The sequence below is a fragment of the Triplophysa rosa genome, linkage group LG11, assembly GCF_024868665.1.
Source record: "Triplophysa rosa linkage group LG11, Trosa_1v2, whole genome shotgun sequence".
Taxonomy (NCBI): domain Eukaryota; kingdom Metazoa; phylum Chordata; class Actinopteri; order Cypriniformes; family Nemacheilidae; genus Triplophysa; species Triplophysa rosa.
The window spans coordinates 6865519-6885523 of record NC_079900.1 but is presented as its reverse complement, the minus strand read 5'-3'; the positions used below and the strand labels follow the sequence as shown (position 1 = coordinate 6885523).

General features: G+C 39.4%; 1 protein-coding gene across 4 annotated transcripts in view; it reads left to right on the top strand.

The window, feature by feature from the left end:
* tanc2a (tetratricopeptide repeat, ankyrin repeat and coiled-coil containing 2a) overlaps positions 1-20005 on the top strand; it is a 143894-nt gene that overhangs the window by 58394 nt on the left and 65495 nt on the right. For 2 of the 4 annotated variants that reach the window (XM_057345087.1, XM_057345086.1), the window contains exon 3: positions 8694-8787. In XM_057345087.1, the coding sequence (XP_057201070.1) occupies positions 8724-8787 (64 nt within the window). In that variant the 5' untranslated portion in view covers positions 8694-8723. Of the gene's footprint in view, positions 1-8693; positions 8788-16927; positions 17113-17223; positions 17382-20005 lie in introns of those variants that run through there. The other 2 variants (XM_057345088.1, XM_057345089.1) reach the window with 2 other exon arrangements.

Below are 20005 nucleotides of genomic sequence, written 5' to 3'. Positions count from 1 at the left end.
CATTGATTTTTAATATACTTGCACAATAACTTATTTGTGTTTATTTGTAAGCAAAAATGGTTATGAATAAAATAATTTTGATTCCTTAGTTGTTTACTGTTACAACAGATAATTTACATTAGAGTTTAATGGGCCAATAAATGTTCAAAAACACACATTATAGCTACAAGAATTAAATATTATACATGCATCTTTAAATGATTTCTGATTTCTAATATCAGTAAGCTTAATATATATATAATCATCATTTATTGGGTACTTTCAATAGGAGATGGGTGTCCCGAACCCAAACCCCTAAATTTCAATTTATGAAAATTATATTAAAAATTGTTTTGGTTTTTTTTCCATTGTTGTTTTAAAAATATATTTTTGATGTTTTAAAAAAGTTAAGTTCAAAAAAATATTTATTTTATGCTTTATTTTTAAATGATTAAACTTTATGTAAAAAAACGTGTCCTGGATTTTCATGTCACTACCAAAACCGTGTATGTTTTAGTCCATGGGCTGAGACTGATTTTAGCCACACCCCTACATTTTGGATCAAGAATCATTACTGTGTCCCTCTCTCTAATAAGCTACACGCTGAGTAGATCTATCTTGTCATTTTCAAGTCTTAATCGTTTTCCCTCCTCTCGGAGCATAGGCCATCGACAACTTTTCTCCAGTGTCCGCGGTCCTGGGCAATTTTTTCCAGCTCTTTCCAGGTGTGCCCCATCTCTTTGGTATCTGCCTCCAAGTCACTTGTCCAGGTGTTTTTAGGTCTCCCCCTTTTTCTCTTTGCTTGTGGATTCCACGTCAGGGCCCGTCTGGTGATGCTTGTATTTGCAGCCATCTGGTCTCGCTGAGCCCTAGAACTGCTAAATTGTAACTGTGCATCTCGGCTGCTACTTGCGCTGTTTTCCCTGCCTCGTACATTGTCCTGATGTTCCATGACCCGATGGTTAAGGTTTTCCTGGTTGATAGAAGAGTGGTCGGCGTTGTGGCTTCCTTTCGGCTTTCACCACAACGCGTCATACGTTCTTGAGACAAGAGCCCTTTCTCTTCCAGGGGCGCAATATGATGAATTGTTGTCAACGTTTCTGTAACAGGATTTTTTTATAAGGATAGGGTTGTCAGCCCTACGCCAACCTGTTAAGCCTCGAGGAGAGGTGGTCCAATTTGGTCTGATCTTTATCCTTTGACCTGTCCAGCATGGGTGGCCCTACCAGGAGCATAAGCTCCAGCTGGCATAGCTCTCTGGGTCACTGAGATACGCAAGCTCCCCACCACGCCAAGGTATGGACCATGGAGAAGCATTTTGAAGTAAATGTGTTCAAAAGTTTGAAAATCTGTGTGGAACTTTAAGGAACTTTTTTTTCTGCAATTAAGCAAACTTTTTGGGGCGTTATTGCATAAAAAGTAGTTTTTATGTGTGTACATCTGTTCAGAACTGTGCTTGCTAACCATGTGCTGATTAGCATCTTTGAACTAGGCTCAAAAGTATTCAAAAATTGTCACTACCGAAGCGTATCACTGGTATCATTGTTTCGGTAGTGACAAAAATTGTTTCGGTAGTGAGAAAAAGGTACACTTAATCCTTTATTTGGGGAAATAAACAAAACTCCATACAGTTATGCAAATCATTAGTATTTTAGTATGTTTTAGTAGTGATATATGTGCGCTGTAGGTTTTCTATTATATATTTACTGTCAGATGTGCGTCTGCTATATGTGCTGGCTGCATATGTGCAACATAGTTAGTTATTTGTTTTAACAAAAAATGTTGAAAGTCTGATTCAGCTGTGCAAATTAAATATTGTGATCACTACCAAAACATTACCATCACTATTGAAAATGTGTGTGCCACAAGCAAAACATGGGATGTTTTGTCAAAAATAAAGTGTATTAAATTATCAACTAAGATGTTATGATAATGTTTGGTTCAACGTTTATATAAACTAATGAATCCTTAACTTTGAAATCAGTATGATCAATTTTAAAAATGTTATACAACAAATCTCAAAAATTACACTTAAATATTGTTACAATTGTAACTGTTGTGATTTTTCTTTTAAATAGCAGAAAATATATTTAAAAAGTAGATTAAACAAAATCTTAATATGTAAATATAATTCCTCTTATTAAATGATATATTACTGTGTTTCGGTAGTGACAAAATTTGGGGATAGGAAGAATATTCCAAAACTTTCTGAAAATACAATATGAAAATTAACTGCACAATAACTAGAAATGTGTACCTTTGATGTTATACAATTTGCAATCATAAAAAAAATTGTGTTTTTGAAAAAAATGTTTCCAACTCCGATTTTGCACCAATTCTGTAGAATGGCCCATTTTAAAGACCTCCCTTAGTCCTGCATGCCCAGACTCCCTGGTAAAACTGTCACAGAAACTTTAAACCCTGCACATCATGGGTGAAAGGCAGGGAGACACTGGCCAATTATTTTGACTGATTCACACAAAGAAAGAAGTGGGTGAAGTAGGATTTCTTTGTAAAGCAGTAAGAACAAACAGACGAGGGTTTCTTTTGAAGATGGGTGGACTCTTTGATTTCAGCCTCTCCATTAAATCTGTTTAAACCCTCAGCTGCACCATACATAATGCCCCCCACCACCACTACCTCCCATCACCTGCTTGACTCTTTCTGTTTTTTTTAGGCTGTATGCTTAAGCTGAACACATGTGCTATTTGTTTGCAAAAAATGAAAAACGTATAGCTTAAATCCACTAAGTCACTTTATATGTTGATAGTCTACATGTGTTGTAATGTGTGTGTTCTGTTCTATTATATTATTCTGTTCTGTTCTGTTATCTTTATTTTACATGTTTGTCTTCTGCATATGATCATTTTCTCAGGCATGCGTTCTCTTATGATGCCATAGAAGAATAATTTTTGGCTAAATGGTTCCATAAAGAACTGTTAAAATCCCAAGAACCGTTCTGTTTCACAAACGGTTGTAGTGAAAAGGGTTTTGCTGAATGTTTACGGTCTTGAAGTGAATTGAGTCACTGTTTGATTATACCTGCGGGATCGCTGCGTAAACCGTTTTCCCATCCTCATTGATGAACTATGATGTCTTTGACAATAATGAACAATGACACACCTGCATGGCTCAGGTGATGTTTTCACTGTGAACAAACAGCCTATTTAGCCAGACAGACAACCTCAGTTTCATTCTAACTGGTCGACTTTTATGCAGTGGAACGTTTGTATGTGTTTGCAGAGAAAGAAGTTATGTTTACAGGGCCACTACAGTGAGCATTTTCTTAGGGAGAACTACTTGTTGGGTTTGTATGCCGTGTTTGTTTTAGTAGTCCTTACTGCAGACAACCAGGAACCGAGAGTAGATCTAATGCGTATGTGTTTATAAACTGCACAAAGGAGGCTCTCGTGTTTATTTGAGGATCTTTTTCTCCAGTTTGACTCTGAGTTTCTGCAAGCTTCTGTGTTGTATTTGAACAGGAAGTGACACGAACAAAGGGTCTTTGTGTGAGCGCGTGTGTGTGTAGAGGGGTTAGCTGTATGTTCTTTCTCGCTCAGTGTGAGATTTTCTATCAAGTGAAGAAAAATCTCAGGTCAAACTTCCTGGATTGTCCTTCTCTGTGGGTTTTTCACATGTTGCTTTACTGTTGTTGTTTTTGTTTTGCGAAGTTTAGGTCACATTTCAAAGTAGCTTTCCCAACAAAGGACCCCCGAGCGTGTGTCTGTGTGTGTGTAGTGTACATGTTTATTTGTGTTTGTACATGCTGTTTGAGTTCATACTCATTTGGTTCCTAGCCATCTCTTATTCTCTGTTCTTGTTCGCGTGTTTTGTTTCAGTGCACACGACCTGAACATTGTAGTCACGAGATAGCACCCACTGTCAGTCACCCCCCCATACACACACACACACACACACACAATTCAGTGGCTTTGTAGGGCAGCGGAACACAAACAGCATGCGATTCCTGTAACTTTGCGCTGTGGGAGGCATTAGTCAACGGGAGGCTGTATTAAACATAAAGCGCTGTGCCTGTTGGCTCTTAGTCATTGTGTTGCTGTTGAATCCATCAAACTCAGAACTGTGGCTCAGGCCAGCCAGCTTTATATGCCCACGGGGCAACATTTGGAAAACTTGTGTTCAGAACTTGTTTGGAGATACTTGGCCTTGAGTGTCTGTATGTCTGTCAGTCTATCTAGCTAGCTAGACTCCAGTGGGTCTTCTGAAGCGAAACAATATGTTTGTGAGAGAAACTGATTCATATTTTTTTGGCTTATTTAGCAATATTTATGTGTAATATAAAATATGAAATGAATGAAAAATGAATGTTTAAATATAGTTTAAATTATATATAAATATATATGCATGCAAGTATTTCCTAAATGTATACATGTATGTAAATGTATAACTATGCTGCGGTGCAGTGCAGAGACATATATTAGGTAAAAAAAGGCCTTAATCGCATTTAGAATAAAAGTACATAATATATGTCTGTGTATTGTGCATATTAATTTTGTATTATATAAATGATATTAGATATTTTTCTCAAAAATATGCATGTATGTGTATGTGTTTATAAATACAAAATTAATATCCACAATACACAGACGTATATTATGTAAACACAAACTTTTATAATGGACTCGATGAATCGTTTGACAGCTCTAGGAAAAACAAACTGTGGATGCGATTAATCACGATTAATCGTTGAACAGCCCTAATTTCAGATATGGCGATTTCTCTTAATTTACATTTCTTGCATGTCTAGCGATATAATATCGTTGCTGCGATTTATTGTGAGCAGTGTGGTCAATAGTAGTTTAAAGTTTAGAGTTTCTGTGCTTCATTTAATTAGAAAGTGCAGTCGAGCGTCTATGAAATAAATTGTGCTTTATTTTGTCTTTAAAACTGCTCTAAACATTTTTTAAGAGTATGCTTAAAATGTTTTTCCCTACCTGACAGCTATTACTGAAGTAGGTGTCTTGAAATATCACACTGTTTTTACTGTGTGACAGCCCTGGGCTCTTTAATAAGCAGAATTTGTCTCAGACGAGTTCAAATGGAGACATCCAGTTTGTTTAAACCAATTGGAAGCCGGAGGGAAGCGTCCGGGAAACCCGCTCGGAGCCAGTCATTATTTTTGCAATTTCCACGAACAACACAAATAGCTGACAACAGCTTTAAATGCAACTTGCGTTTGAAATAGAACGCAGCTAAAATTAAAGATAACGAAAATGTAGTCGCCGCTTGCATACCGAAACAAGGTTAGCACACCCAACGCTCGCCTCCTACATCATAAATCATAGCAGTGCTATTTTAAACAACCCATGGTGCGGAGAAAGAAAATGGCTGTCGATTTAAAAGCCACGGCTCCCAAGCAGACATGGATTTTTGCAGCTGACATGACAAACCCCCTGCTGCGACCCATCAGTCCGGAAGATTCCATCATCGTGATTCAACTTGATTACTTGTGGCGGGATACCTTTAGAGCTTGTCTGTGCTTTGCCGGTTTTATTTGTTTATTTATTTCTCGCAGTGAATTAAAGCCTGGGTTCCTGCCTTGGGTTGCTTTGACTCTGATGAAACAAACCGTATCTTAACTGATAGAGTCGACTGTCTCCTTTCTGAAGATTTTGTGGTTGACGGAGCATGTTAATCTTTTTATTTGGATGGCATGTGTTTGCATAAGGTATAAGGAAGCTTGGTTTCTGAAGGCTGATCTGATTGCTTGTGGGTAAATTATAATCAGACATTTTCAGACTTTAGGTGTTTCAGAAATGTTGTTTCTGTTGTTCAGTAAGCAGTTCTGTTCTTTAAAGTTATGCTAGTTATTTATTTGGACAATAACATGCACTTCCCCTTGGCTAAGCGGGATTAACAAATGCGATGAAGGTAAACATGTGTCTTTGACATAGTGGGCATGTGTTTGGGAGTGTGTCGGCCGTCCCTCAGCCATTCTTGAGCTCTCTGACAGAAAACAGGGAGTTTAGAAACAGTTCACTACTTACTTGTTTTAGAAAACTAAGATTTTTATGGTTCTTTTTGGTTCTTTTAGATAGTCCCAGTCCCCATCCACTTTCATTAGATGAAAGCAGTGGAGAAACTGCTTCTTGTGGGTTTAAACAACACAATTTTGAGTACGTTTTGAGATTTTTTTTTGTTTTTGGGTGAAACTGTTTGTTCAAAACAAAGCAAATCTAAATCTTTTTCTCTAAAACCCCTTGGTCCCAACACTTCTTTGTCATCACAGACATTATAAACAAATAAACAAACATCCAGACAGACAAACACGTTCCTCTGTGAACCATGGCAACTGTGGCAAGTGAATTGGGGGCCAGTTAACAACATTCTTCAAAATACCTTCTTTTTTTGCTCTGCTTAAGAAAGAAAGTCATACTTAAACCGTTTGGTTTGGTATAGTTCTTCTAAGATGACAGATTTTCAAGGAGCAATGTGGAGAGTTTAGTGGCATCTAGCAGTGAGGTTGCAAATTTCAAATTGTTGTCTTCTGAAGCCATAAACGTTGCTACTATAGCTTCCCAAGCTCCTAAAATCGAAAACCTGCCATAGCTCTCATTTCTTATTTGTGTTCAGCACATTGTTTCGCACAGATTCATTTATATTTTCATGATGCTTATGAAAGAGATTTGAAAGATTTTCCATCGCTGCATTGCAGATATCATTTTTACCCCTCGCAACTTTCAATCCGAGTTTCTCATTACTTCATGTGTCAGCTTTTCTACAGACATCAGGCTCTCTCAGTAAGTCGTGTGTCCGAGTGTGAGAGACTGCTTTGGGGAATAGCGTTAGTCTTCTCGTTCTCATGGTTAAGCACGGTTCGCTCAGCAAACAGCAGTAGATCTCGCTACAGTGAGTTACGTCTTCTCTGTTACTCATCATCTGCAGGAGCTCGACCTCAGGATAAGGTCACCCTGCAGAACCTCACTCATCTTTATGCAAGAGCCGTAACACGCCTCTGTCTGTACATCCATCTTTTTCTTGTCTTCTTTTAACCTCTCTTGAACCTTGGCTTTCTACGACAGAATCCATATGAGACTTTAGCTAGTTTTTCCAGAGTTGCTTAGTCACATTTGCATCTGTTCTGCTAGCCAAATGATCTAAAGCTTTAGTCTTTATTGCACCAATATAAACATTCTAGTATATGCTAATAAGCTATTTTCTAGGACTGTGTATGAAAATCTGTGCTGGAATGAATAAACGACAAATGAAATGTCAACAAAGTTGTTAAACTTAATGTGTGATGTTTGGTTAAATTTAGGCATCACAACATTATAATGTACAAAATAAAATCTGGGCCATTTTAATAATGAGATCTGCCTGAGGAAAACAAACATTTTAATTTATTATTTTATTTTAGATGTTTTTTATTTGAGATTATTATTTTATTTTATTGTAAATTGTAGGTCATTCTATTTTAGATTATTTTATTTTAGATTATTCTATTTTATTCTATTTTACATTTATTATATTATATTTATACATTATTATTATTATTATATTAAATAAATAACAGCCTTGTCACAATTATCTGTTTCAACTATATTTTTCATTTATCCAGGTTTCTCTGACTAAGGTACATGGTAAATGTCTTTCTGTCCGTGTACTAAACTATTATAGTACCAATTTTCTGTCTTTTTATATTTCACACTCACAGTTTATTGTCTCAAGGTTACATTTAAAGGACCCTCCGACTGATGCTGACCCGCCTGCACCTGAATTATGTTTCATACACCTGGATTGCCTCTCATACATATTTAATATTCTATTCATGAACGCACACATGCAGATGTCCTGCGCTCTCCCGTTCTCCACCTCAATTCTCTTCAACCAGCACAAAGACCCACCAGAGAAAAGGGTGAAAATGTAATTCCATTGACATCCGTGGAGCTCATACATATGCGCCGCATACCAGAAAGAGATGAACGTCTGGATAAGCAACAGTAGAACAAAGAGTGTGTATCGTGGACGCTTTCACACATATAAACACGCACACACGCTCTGCTCATACATGAAGCGGTAATTAACAGCATCGGGGTGTGAGCCCTGCGCAATGTGGGTGTCGAGTGAGTCTTAAAATAATCCAGTGAAGAATGACGAATCCCACGAATGAAACTCATTATCAGCTCCAGCGTTCCAACAGGCTCAAGGCTTTATGTACCTGAAACATATAATCACACAGCCTTCCAAAATCCCCTCACTAACTCTTTGTGGGATGTGAACGTCATTGTAGATGAGCTGCGTTTTCAAAGACATCACACGTTTTCTTTGTTTTGTCACACTGGAGTTGATAGACAAAGACAAATAATGTAGTGGTTTTGTATCTTCTTTTAAGGGTTGCATATCAAAATTACCAATTACTTTGTCTGCCTGGCTGTCTACTGTATTTATGTGTCTGTCTGCCTATATGTGTGTTTGTGTGTCTGTCTGTTTGTCTACGGTTTCTGCCTGTCTGTCTGTCTGTAGTATCTTTATGTATCTGTCTTACCGTCTGTTTACTGTCTGTCAGACTGTGCACTCTGTATGTATGTCTGTCTACTGTATCTATCTGCTTGTCCGTCTTTCTACCGTATTTATCTACCTGTCTGTCTGTCTAGTATCCCTCTGTGTCTGTCTGCTTTTTTAAACGAATCCAGATTCTTGAGAGGGCTGTTTTGTTTGCTTGCGTCTTATTCGGTTCTGTTCTCTCTCCGCAGGTTTCTCGATAGCTCCAGAACTGTGCAACCATGTTCAGGAACAGTCTGAAGATGCTGCTCGGCGGCAAATCCAACCGCAAGAATCGAAACAGCAGTAAGTTGAGTTGGATTTCTCTCCACAACCATAACGCGGGATGTTTTACGTGGCTCCTTGTAGAGTTTTTAACCGTCCACGTATGTACGCATCCATCAGAGCACCATTTAACGTTCTCCCCACACCATTTGGCATTTGTGTAGCATTTTTTAATAGGGATTACATTTTTTTTAATAGATTTTTAAGAGTTTTCATTTTATACATTTTATACGCTTGACCGATCATTAGGGGTGGGGCGAACGTGTCAGGCGTGTTGAGTTCACCCACGACTTTGCTGTGCGATTTCTGTGTGTGTGTTTGAGCTCATAGACTCGAGGCTTTCATTGAAGAGTTCTTAATAGTCAAAAGCAGCTGTTGAAGTGAAATAAGGCTGTAGGCTTGTTTTTCTGTGGTGGAGAGTTTAAAGAGAATCTGTGGACCATACAGGACCTCCTTATTCTGCCTGTTGACTCTGTTATTTTTTTCTCCTCCGTTTAAAAGCTCAGGTATGCCAGTGGGTTTCTGTAGCGGGAGAGAAGTGGAGATCTTTGTGGACATTCCTTCAGCGTTTTTGTGCTAGAGCTGAACAGTACAGTCACGGCTGTGTTTGATGGATGAGGGTTGTGTGTGTGTCCGGTTAGCTGTGTTTGCTGTTTGCTTTTCACTGGAGTGTGGCTGTGCGACTATAAGGGTGCTTGCGGTAACTCAGGCGGTAACTCGGGCTCCTGTTTACCACACACACACGCTTCTCAATACCTCAGTTTCTGTCCGAGACTGTCCAAGTTTTTCAAATTGTGCCAAGTTTGACTCGCTTAACAGACCAGCTATTCACCTCAGACAGAGTGAGATTTGTATCAAAGGTGCAGCTCGCGCTTCCCAGATAGCCCTCGTTCACAGCCCTCAGAACGACTGTGGTTTATCACTTGGTGCCTCTCTATTGGCCGACTGAGTCACGTTCTCTCCAGGGCCTCTGGCTTCCCTGCAAGCTTTAAAGGAGGCAATTTAGTTTCGTTACAGTGCACTTTAGGGTGCCATTACTGTGACGGGTTTAAATAAATGTGAAGTCGTTTGAACTTTCCTGTTCAAGAAATGACAGAATCATGTGGCATTAGAAACTTGAGAGGCTATGATTCATTGCCACGGTGAACTAATGATCTCATTTGAAATGATTCAAATGACATGGTACAGTGGGCAGTTGTGTGGTACTGTAGATTTTAGTTATATAACTGAACCGGTTTTAAAGGGATAATTCACCTAAAAAATGAAAATTCTTTCATCATTTACTGTACTCATGTCGTTTCAAACATGACTTTCTTTCTTCAGCAGAACACGAGAGAAGATAATTTGAAGAATGTTGGTAAGCAAACAACACTGGCCCACATTGACTTCCATTATGTGTTCCACAGAAGAAAGAGTCATGTACAGGTTTCGAACAACATGAGGGTGAATAAATATTGACAGAATTTAAATTTTGGGGTCTTTTGTCTTTCAAGGCGGATTCGTTTCAATTTGGCAGTGTGCGGTTGGTCGAAAGAGACAGGGTTGCCATACGGTTTCAGACTTAATCCAGACCGATTCTCAACTTCATTACACTTCCATTTTTGTGGTCTTTCATCACATGCCTCAAATAAGCTTTTTCACCAAAGATGTTTCCCAAACAATGCATCCTAGTCTTCTTATTGTGATGCCTGTGGCTTTGTCTGTTTTATATCACAGCTGTATTGTTGTACACGTCTTTGATCTCACCTTGACATTGGAATATTTCCACAAGATTTTGTTGTACAGTAACATCGTGTCATGGTATGTGAAGCGCCTGCGTAGTTGCCGGTGTCTTTATGTAATGTTTTCTTTTCATACTTTTCCATTTGGCATTCAGCTCGATGCAAATGCGTCTCCCCCTGCTGAATATATTTGCCATAAATTAGATCTGCACACCCCGCAACTTCCAGAGCGCTGCAGAATAACCCAGAGCTCGGCGCTGGAGAAAAAGCACATGTCGCGGGGCGATTGATGGTTAGCCTCCAGACGCCTCAAACGCTGTGAGCGGAATACTAACCGTCTCAAAAAGCTCATAGCAGCACTGGCCCGTGAGCCCTTTGTGGTTTGAATATGATGTAAGGCTCTGCAGAAACCTTAGGCGGTGCTTTGCCTGTAGCTTGTCTCTCCAGCTGTGACAGGTTTTATTGTAATATGTGCTGATGAATGCCGGTTTTAGGTTTTGAATATTGGTTTCTCAGCTTTCTCGCTATTTATGAAACGTCACGTACACACGCTTCGTGTGTCTTTTTTTCTTATGATAGATGCTTGGATCGTTCTTGGATGATCCTGTACTGTTTTGCTGTTGGAAATGTGATGTGGTGGGAATAAAAACGAGGCTTTATTCATCTTGAAGCATCTAGATGGAACTAGAAGAAGCCCCCAAATTTTTCAAATCATGTATGGGACCTTTTCTTCTGTGGCACACAAAAGAAGATATTTTGAGAAATGTCTCCGTGGTTTTGTGTCCAAACAATGGAAGTCAGTGGGGGCCAATGTTGTTTGGTTACCAAGATTCTTTCAAATATCTTCTTTTGTGTTCTGAAGAAGAAAGAAAGTCATACAGGTTTAGAAAGACATGAGGATGAGTAAATGATTTTCAGTTTGGGTGAACTATCCCTTTAACCCATTTAATTTGTTCAGCAGAGCTCAAATGGCTTCTCCTTATCTCCTCCCATCGGCAACTCTCCACTGCTGTCACCATTCTCGCTTGTTGACAGCGTCTGGCTCTCCGCCCAACCCAGGTTGAGTTGTGTGCCAGATGAGGTACTTTAATATGGTGGAGTGTAGGACCAGTACGTACTTAAGTCCTCCCCTGTGTGTATAGTGCCTCCCTGTAGTACTGTAGTACTCCTGGCGGTTCTAAAATGTAAAACTTCATCAATTCAAGGCCAACATCTCAAACAAAATAGGCCAGTCCTCTGAAGAATGCTGAAGTATATCTGGACCAACTACTTCATGATCGTAATTCCACGTGTCTCTTTTTATCCAGGATAAAACGTGGCGTATTTTCCTGATCTGTACAAAACAGCAGATAAATGTGTTATAAGACCATCTTCAGTGCACTTCCAGTGGAATGCTGTGTTTTCGGCCTCCTGTAGTGACAGACTGTGGCACTTAATCGGCTCCTAATGGTCTTTTAATAATCCAATTTATTGTTACGTTCTGGCAGATGCAGTGCATGAAGCATAATGCCCGACCGTAATAGTCCAGAATGGACCATCAGTAACAGCCTTGTGTTGCCAGGTTTGGCTTAACGTATACGGTGCTGTCATACGAAGTAGAACTTATAATACAGATGGCATACGCAGATCACTGTGTATGCCAGTGGTATTTAATGCCGATGCTGAACAAGCTCATTGAGGTCTTTTGGTTACTAATGTTTGGAACAGAACTCTGCAGGAGAGCTGAGGGTCATTCTTATCCGAACTATATTAGGTGCAGATGTTCCAGCCGCATGCATGTAGTTTAGGCAGAGAAGATAAGCAAAATGTGCAGCTGTTGTATTTTTTGTAGCTGTAATCAACTTTCATTATATAATCTTTTCAGTATGTAGATCTCAATGACTCTTTGTTTGGTCTAGAAACTGTATGTTGAAATGTTTTGGCATTTGTTGCAGTAGTTATATGAGCGATTCAACTTTCCCTTGTGAATATGTTTAATATGGTTGAATATATTTATCTTTGTTGTTTAAAGGTACTGTGTGTCATTTTTGGGAGGATCTGTTGACAGAAATGAAATGTATATAACTATGTCTTCAGAGGTGTATAAAGACCTTATTTAAAGAAGCGTTATGTTTTTATTACCTTAGAATGAGCTATTTCTATCTACATACGTGTTGTTTCTACAGTAGCCCTAAACGGACAAACTGCTCTACAGAGCGAGTTTCGTAAATGTTATCTCCTTCGGCAAAGAAACGATAATGTGACGGCATCTTAGTTCTGTGTCAGTCACCGTAGTGCTTCGAAGGGGAGGGGTGGAGTTGAGCCGTTGGTTGCAATACGCAACCTCACCACTAGATGCCTCTACATTTCATACACTGGAACTTTAAACTATTCATGACTGAGTGTTGATGTGATTATTTACAAATTGCTTTGAATGATATTAATGAACAGCAGGTGTGCTTTGTTTTGTACACAACATTGTTACTGTTTTTAAATTTGATTACATTTGCATACAGTCATGGCCAAAATTGTTGGCACCCCTGAAATTTTTCCAGAAAATCAAGTATTTCTCACAGAAAAGTATTGCATTAACACATGTTTTGCTATACACATGTTTATTCCCTTTGTGTGTATTGGAACAAAACAAAAAAAAGGAGGAAAAAAGCAAATTTGACATAATGTCACACAAAACTCCAAAAATGGGCTGGACAAAATTATTGGCACCCTTTCAAAATTGTGGATAAATAAGATTGTTTCAAGCATGTGATGCTCCTTTAAACTCACCTGGGGCAAGTAACAGGTGTGGGCAATATAAAAATCACACCTGAAAGCAGATAAAAAGGAGAGAAGTTGACTTAGTGTGGCACACACAGACACACAATGCAAAGACTAAGCATGGACAACAGAAAGAGGAGAAGAGAACTGTCTGAGGACTTGAGAACCAAAATTGTGGAAAAATATCAACAATCTCAAGGTTACAAGTCCATCTCCAGAGATCTAGATGTTCCTTTGTCCACAGTGCGCAACGTTATCAAGAAGTTTGCAACCCATGGCACTGTAGCTAATCTCCCTGGACGTGGACGGAAGAGAAAAATTGATGAAAGGTTGCAACGCAGGATAGTCCGGATGGTGGATAAGCAGCCCCAAACAAGTTCCAAAGAAATTCAAGCTGTCCTGCAGGCTCAGGGTGCATCAGTGTCAGCACGAACTATCCGTCGACATTTAAATGAAATGAAACGCTATGGCAGGAGACCCAGGGGGACCCCACTGCTGACACAGAGACATAAAAAAGCAAGATTACAGTTTGCCAAAATGTACTTGAGTAAGCCAAAATCCTTCTGGGAAAACGTCTTGTGGACAGATGAGACCAAGATGGAGCTTTTTGGTAAAGCACATCATTCTACTGTTTACCGAAAACGGAATGAGGCCTACAAAGAAAAGAACACAGTACCTACAGTCAAATATGGTGGAGGTTCAAAGATGTTTTGGGGTTGTTTTGCTGCCTCTGGCACTGGGTGCCTTGACTGTGTGCAAGGCATCATGAAATCTGAGGATTACCAAAGGATTTTGGGTCGCAATGTAGGGCCCAGTGTCAGAAAGCTGGGTTTGCGTCCGAGATCGTTGGTCTTCCAGCAGGACAATGACCCCAAACATACTTCAAAAAGCACCCAGAAATGGATGGCAACAAAGCGCTGGAGAGTTCTGAAGTGGCCAGCAATGAGTCCAGATCTAAATCCCATTGAACACCTGTCGAGAGATCTTAAAATTGCTGTTGGGAAAAGGCGCCCTTCCAATATGAGAGACCTGGAGCAGTTTGCAAAGGAAGAGTGGTCCAAAATTCCGGGTGAGAGGTGTAAGAAGTTTATTGATGGTTATAGGAAGCGATTGATTTCAATTATTTTTTCCAAAGGGTGTGCAACCAAATATTAAGTTAAGGGTGCCAATAATTTTGTCCAGCCCATTTTTTGAGTTTTGTGTGACATTATGTAAAATTTGCTTTTTTCCTCCTTTTTTTTGTTTTGTTCCAATACACACAAAGGGAATAAATATGTGTATAGCAAAACATGTGTTAATGCAATACTTTTCTGTGAGAAATACTTGATTTTCTGGAAAAATTTCAGGGGTGCCAACAATTTTGGCCATGACTGTATATTTGTTGTGTATATATTGACATCTTTGCAAAAGGTGTTCTTACACTTGGACCCAGAAGTTGAGCACATTGTCCTTATCAGTGGTGCAGTGACTGCAACACTTCTGTCTGTTTAGACATTAGGCGGTTTCAGCAGTTTCTCTTCAATCTGTTTTCTGGCCCTTTGAATGCTGGCAAATGTGTTTTATAATCCACCTCTCAAGTTCACACGCACAATGGGCTTTTCATAGCGCATGAAGAAGTGTCTTCATGTTGGTTATTTCTTGACAGCCGCAAAAATATGATACTGCCTCTCGGCTCATATTTACATTTTGTGTATGTTTACGTGTATATGTAATATATGAGCGTAATTTTATCTCTTTTTTACTTAAAGGGATAGTTCACCTAAAATGAAAGTTCTTTCTTTATTTCCTTAGCCTCATCTTCCAAGTCCCCCTGTGGTGAATACTATTTTTTATGTTGTGCATATGTTAATGTGATGTTTTTAATTTGCTTTACAACGAACCATGTGCAAATGTGTAATTTTAAACCATTGCTGAGTATTTTCTCTATTAAACTGAAGTTTACGAAAGACAGTTTTTGATGTCATAACCCTGTAACCAATCACGTCAACTCATTTGACCGCGTGGATCAGCAGTTGGAGACATGGATATATAAAGGGAAAGTTCACCAAAAAAAGAAAATTCTGTCATCATTTACTCACCCTCAGGTTGTTCCATACCTGTATACATTTCTTTGATCCGATGAACACAAAGGAAGATATTTGGAAGAATGTCAGTAACCAAACAGTTCTCAACCCCCATTTACTGCCATAGTAGGAAAAATAAATACTATGGGAGTAAATGGGGGATGAGATCTGTTTGGTTATTTGCATTCTTCCAAATATCTTCCTTCGTGTTTAGTGGAACAAAGAAATTTATACAGGTTTGGAACAATGATGAGGTGAATAAATGATGACAGAATTTCCATTTTTGGGTGAACTATACTTTTAAAGATGGTGAATAGGCTCAGCGCAGAACCAATCAGTTTCAGATCTGTTTCACTTTCATTTTTAGCAGCATCTGGAACTGCCGAGTGCGGTATCGATGTAACGTTTTATTTTGGTATCGCATCACTCATAGCTCTAATGTTTAAAATAGAGTTTAGGAAGATGTATGTAACCACAATCATTAGCTTTCATTAGCTCTTAAAGCCTCGTCTCTTGTCAAAAGGCTCAACGCGACCGCAGACTTTGATGAACACTGCTGGCAGCAGCGACGTCTGTGTCCGTACCATTCTTATCAACGACAGCGTAATCTCGTATCTCCCTGCTCAAGTTATAAACCTTGTATCTCCGATTAAACATGGTTTTGGGGGAAATGTTGTGTTAATGTTGGTACACAACAGTATGTGATAGCAATATAAGGTATAATACCAACTTTAACGATACAATGTTTAATAACTCAAAAAATATGCAGTTTTTTTAACTTCCTGAAAAATAATGGTTTTGGAGATACGAGGATTCCGCCCGACAGCGACAATATGCTTTTTTAAGCTCAAAGATGATCAAAAGTGATGAAATTATGAAATGCAGTGGAACTTTAACAGCCAGTAAAATAGTCCATATGACTATGCAGTGGTCCAAAGCACTAAAGCACAAACAAAGCTTTGTTTGGTGAAGAGACCGATATTTATTGTAATCATTTACTCTCAATTCATTCATTCATCCCAGAATGCATCTCTCTTAAACTACTATTGTACGAAAAACAAGGAGTCAAAACACAAAAGTGTTTGTGTTCTATGAGAAAATATAACCCGATATTCCTGTTGCTCAATTGGTAAAGCATTTCTCTAGCAGCTGAGGGTTCGATTCCAAGAGAACACACAAACTAAAACATATACATTTAATGCAATATAAGTTGGTTTAGATAAATGAAATGTTCAAAAAATAATTTAAACAGCTTTGGCGTGAGTAAATGATGACATAATTTTATTTTTTGTGTGAACTATCCCTTTAAATATATATATATACTGTATATACACAGTGTCATTTGTTGTAATGTTGGATAGCTGCTCATTTTTTATCTGTTCTTCAGAAATCCGTTGTAATTGCGTTCTCTTAAAGGAATTGAAAGTAGAGATCCTTTCAATATTGAACACGAGAGGTTAAGAGAATCTGAACAGAGAGAAAAAGTTTGAGAGAGATGCAGATGAATAGCTGCTATCGAGTGGGAGAAAAGAGGAGGAGGAGGGTGCGCCTGTCCGCCCTGCTGATGACTGAACATTTGTGTGTGTGTGGGGAGGTTGTATGTTCTTGGCGCATGCGCTGGTACCTGGCAGTCGCCCTCAAGACTGCAGATAACTCAGCATCACTCGTCTAAGCATATTTTCCTGTCCTTTCTTTTTTCTTTAATCCTTTTCTTTTTTTAAACTAACCGGGGCTCTTCTATGCTCTTCGGCTGAACCATGAGGTCGCATTTGGTTGTTTTGGGACACAGATTCTGTCATCAGACACAGGTGAACTATCAAATCCTCAATATTCTGGGCGGGGCTGATTCATTCTGGGAGTTTGCCCCTGACAGGCGAGCTTTAGCAACAGGCTAAAGGAATTTTCTTTGTTTGGGACAGACTGGAGCAGGTCGATTTCTACCAGTTTTTGACAAGAGCCTGTTGGGTTTTGCTGTCTTGGGACCTTCAGTTCTACTTGGCGCTAGTGACGGCACAAACACAATGACTTGGGTCTCGCCAAGGTGTTTGACTTTCTCACCCGTGTGGCTCCCTTGATGGTACGTGAGTACGGACTCTCTGTGGCGGTTTTACGCTCTTGTCATTTCATATGTGGTTGTCTTTATTGTTAAGTGATCACAGACTGGGCTTAATGAAGCCGCTCACGAGCCTTACAGCAGCTGAAATGAGAATCCGGCGGGGTATCAAAGCCAAATATCTGAAATAGACGCACACAAGATAACATACGCTAACATGCTCAGTCACTCAGAGGGAAATATTAACACCAACGCTAATGTGGGCAAACACACACATACAGAGTTACCTACATGATCTCTGTTTATCAGTATTCCTCGCCCACTCGGTGATGTCAGTGGAGTGTTAGAAATGCTGTGTGTGTGTGTGCGCGTGCCGGGATGTGTAATCTGTATTTATGTGTAAGTGTTTCTAATGCTAAAAGAAGTCATAAACCAGTTGAAAGGGGTAGTTCTGTCATCATTTACTCACCCTCTTGTCATTTCACAGCTGGATGACTTTCTTCCGCTGAACACTAAAGAAGATATTTTGAAGAAAGTTGGTAACCGAACAGCGCCGGCACCCATTCACTTCTATTGTATGGACACAAAACCATCGCAAGTGAATGGGTCCCAGTTAACAACATTCCTCAAAATATCTTCTTATGTGTTCTGCGGAAGAAAGTCAAACTTGTTTGAAATGACATGGGGGTGAGTAAATGATGACAGAATGTTCAATCTTTGGGTGAACTATCGCTTTAAGGTTTGGTTTATTGGGCTTAAAGGTACAGTTCGTAACAATTTTGCAGAAAAATATCCAAAAACCACTAGGCCAGTGTTATATATTATGTTCAGCTGAGTACTTACAATATCTCAAATGTTTCCAACTACTTGTAGATCGTGAGAAAATCGGCATTCTAAACAGTGACACGGGGCTGTGCATTCGCCTGTCAATGGCGTCATATCGGCGTTACCATTTGTTACCGCCTTTACTGACGTAGAAACCGCATGACAACAGTGTCGTGGACAAATGCGGAAGTAGGGTCTTGCGTCTAGCAAGCCACTAGCTTGTTTCAAGCAGTCACTCATGGACAACAATTATACGCAACAACATTTATAAAACTTTATTACTTTACCTCATCCGCTAACATGATTTCTCGTTCCCGTCTGATTGATGGCCGTCACGGTGGAGTTGAAGACAACAGATCCCATCATTCCACGCTCCTTCACAGCGTCATCAAGCTACACTATTTGTTGTTGTTTTGATCGTGCGCCCTCTAGCGGCGGTTTTTACAAACCTTTAAAGGGTCAGTCACCAAAAAATTTAAATTCGGTTTCTTTTTTTTTCATTATCATGTCATTCAAAACGTATATGTGACTCTTTCTTCTGTAGAACACGTATGAAGATATTTTGAGAAATGTCTCAGTGGTTTTGTGTTCGTACAATGGATGTCAGCGGGGGCCGGTGTTGTTTGGTTGCCAATGTTCAACAAAATATCTCCTTTTGTCTTCTATAAGGAAAATACAGGTTTGGAATGACATGAGGGCGAGTAAGTGATGAAAGAAGTTTCATTTTCGGGTGAACTATCCTTTTAACTGGTTTAGGTGGTCTTGGCTTTGCCGTGCCGCATTAGCTGGTCAGCTTGATATAAAGGGTGACCAAACCACTTTAAAACTGAAAAACAAGCAATCTAAGACTGGTTCAAGCCTTTTTTTCGACCGGGCTGGGTAAGAGATGCACAGACCCATTTTGTTCTTGGTTGAAGGGCTCTTCTGTCTTCTGTGTCCTTAGGGGTGCATAGGGAACAACAGCTTGGTGGGCTGTTGGATTTTTCCAAGCGTGGGACCGTGGGCTGAGACTGGCAGGATTGCGAGAGCGCCAAACACTTTAGCTCTTCTGTTATGAGTCACTAAAACTTGTTTTGAGGGCTGAATTACAATTAGATGATGGAGACTACATATTCTGTGCTGGACCAGAGCTATTAAAGGCAATGTTAGCCGTTTGGGCCCAAAGATATGGTCATATAATATTTCTGCCTTGCCGCCATTCACCGTTCCCACAGAGATAAGCAAGCTGGTTTATGTGTGTAGGATTATGTAGTGCCTACTCGCTTTCTCTCTCTCTCCTTCTCTTTCCACCCTGTCTCACAGGGCTGGGTTAAGATAAGTTGTGCTGACACGGCGTATATACAGGATTTATCATTCCATGGCTGTTGCTAGTCAGATCAAACAGAGTTGAGGCTCACAGTTAGTTCATCCTCATAAAACTCACTCTTAAGAGCCCTGAAGTACTCCTTGAAATGTAATATAGCAATGTTATGAGACCTCAATTTACTTCTATAATCTATTTAAATATGCCGTTGTTTGGTAACCTGAGAGCTCTTTGTCACATTATAGTGATCTTATAAAGCTTGTTCAGTGTATATCACACTTCCATGTGTTATTATTGGTTTAATTAATCAATATTTATGAATGGATTCATTGCGCATTGGCAAATCGCACAATAAGTGAACTGGAAACCCTGTGGGGAATTAACTGGCAAGCCATTTGGTTACCTAAATTGATGTGACGTCTAAATTTATTGGTATTATTTGGCTAAAATAAATCAATATTAATAAACAGAATAGCCAAAGGACACAGTTTTGCAGGCTTGTACAGTAGCTTGTAGGGGG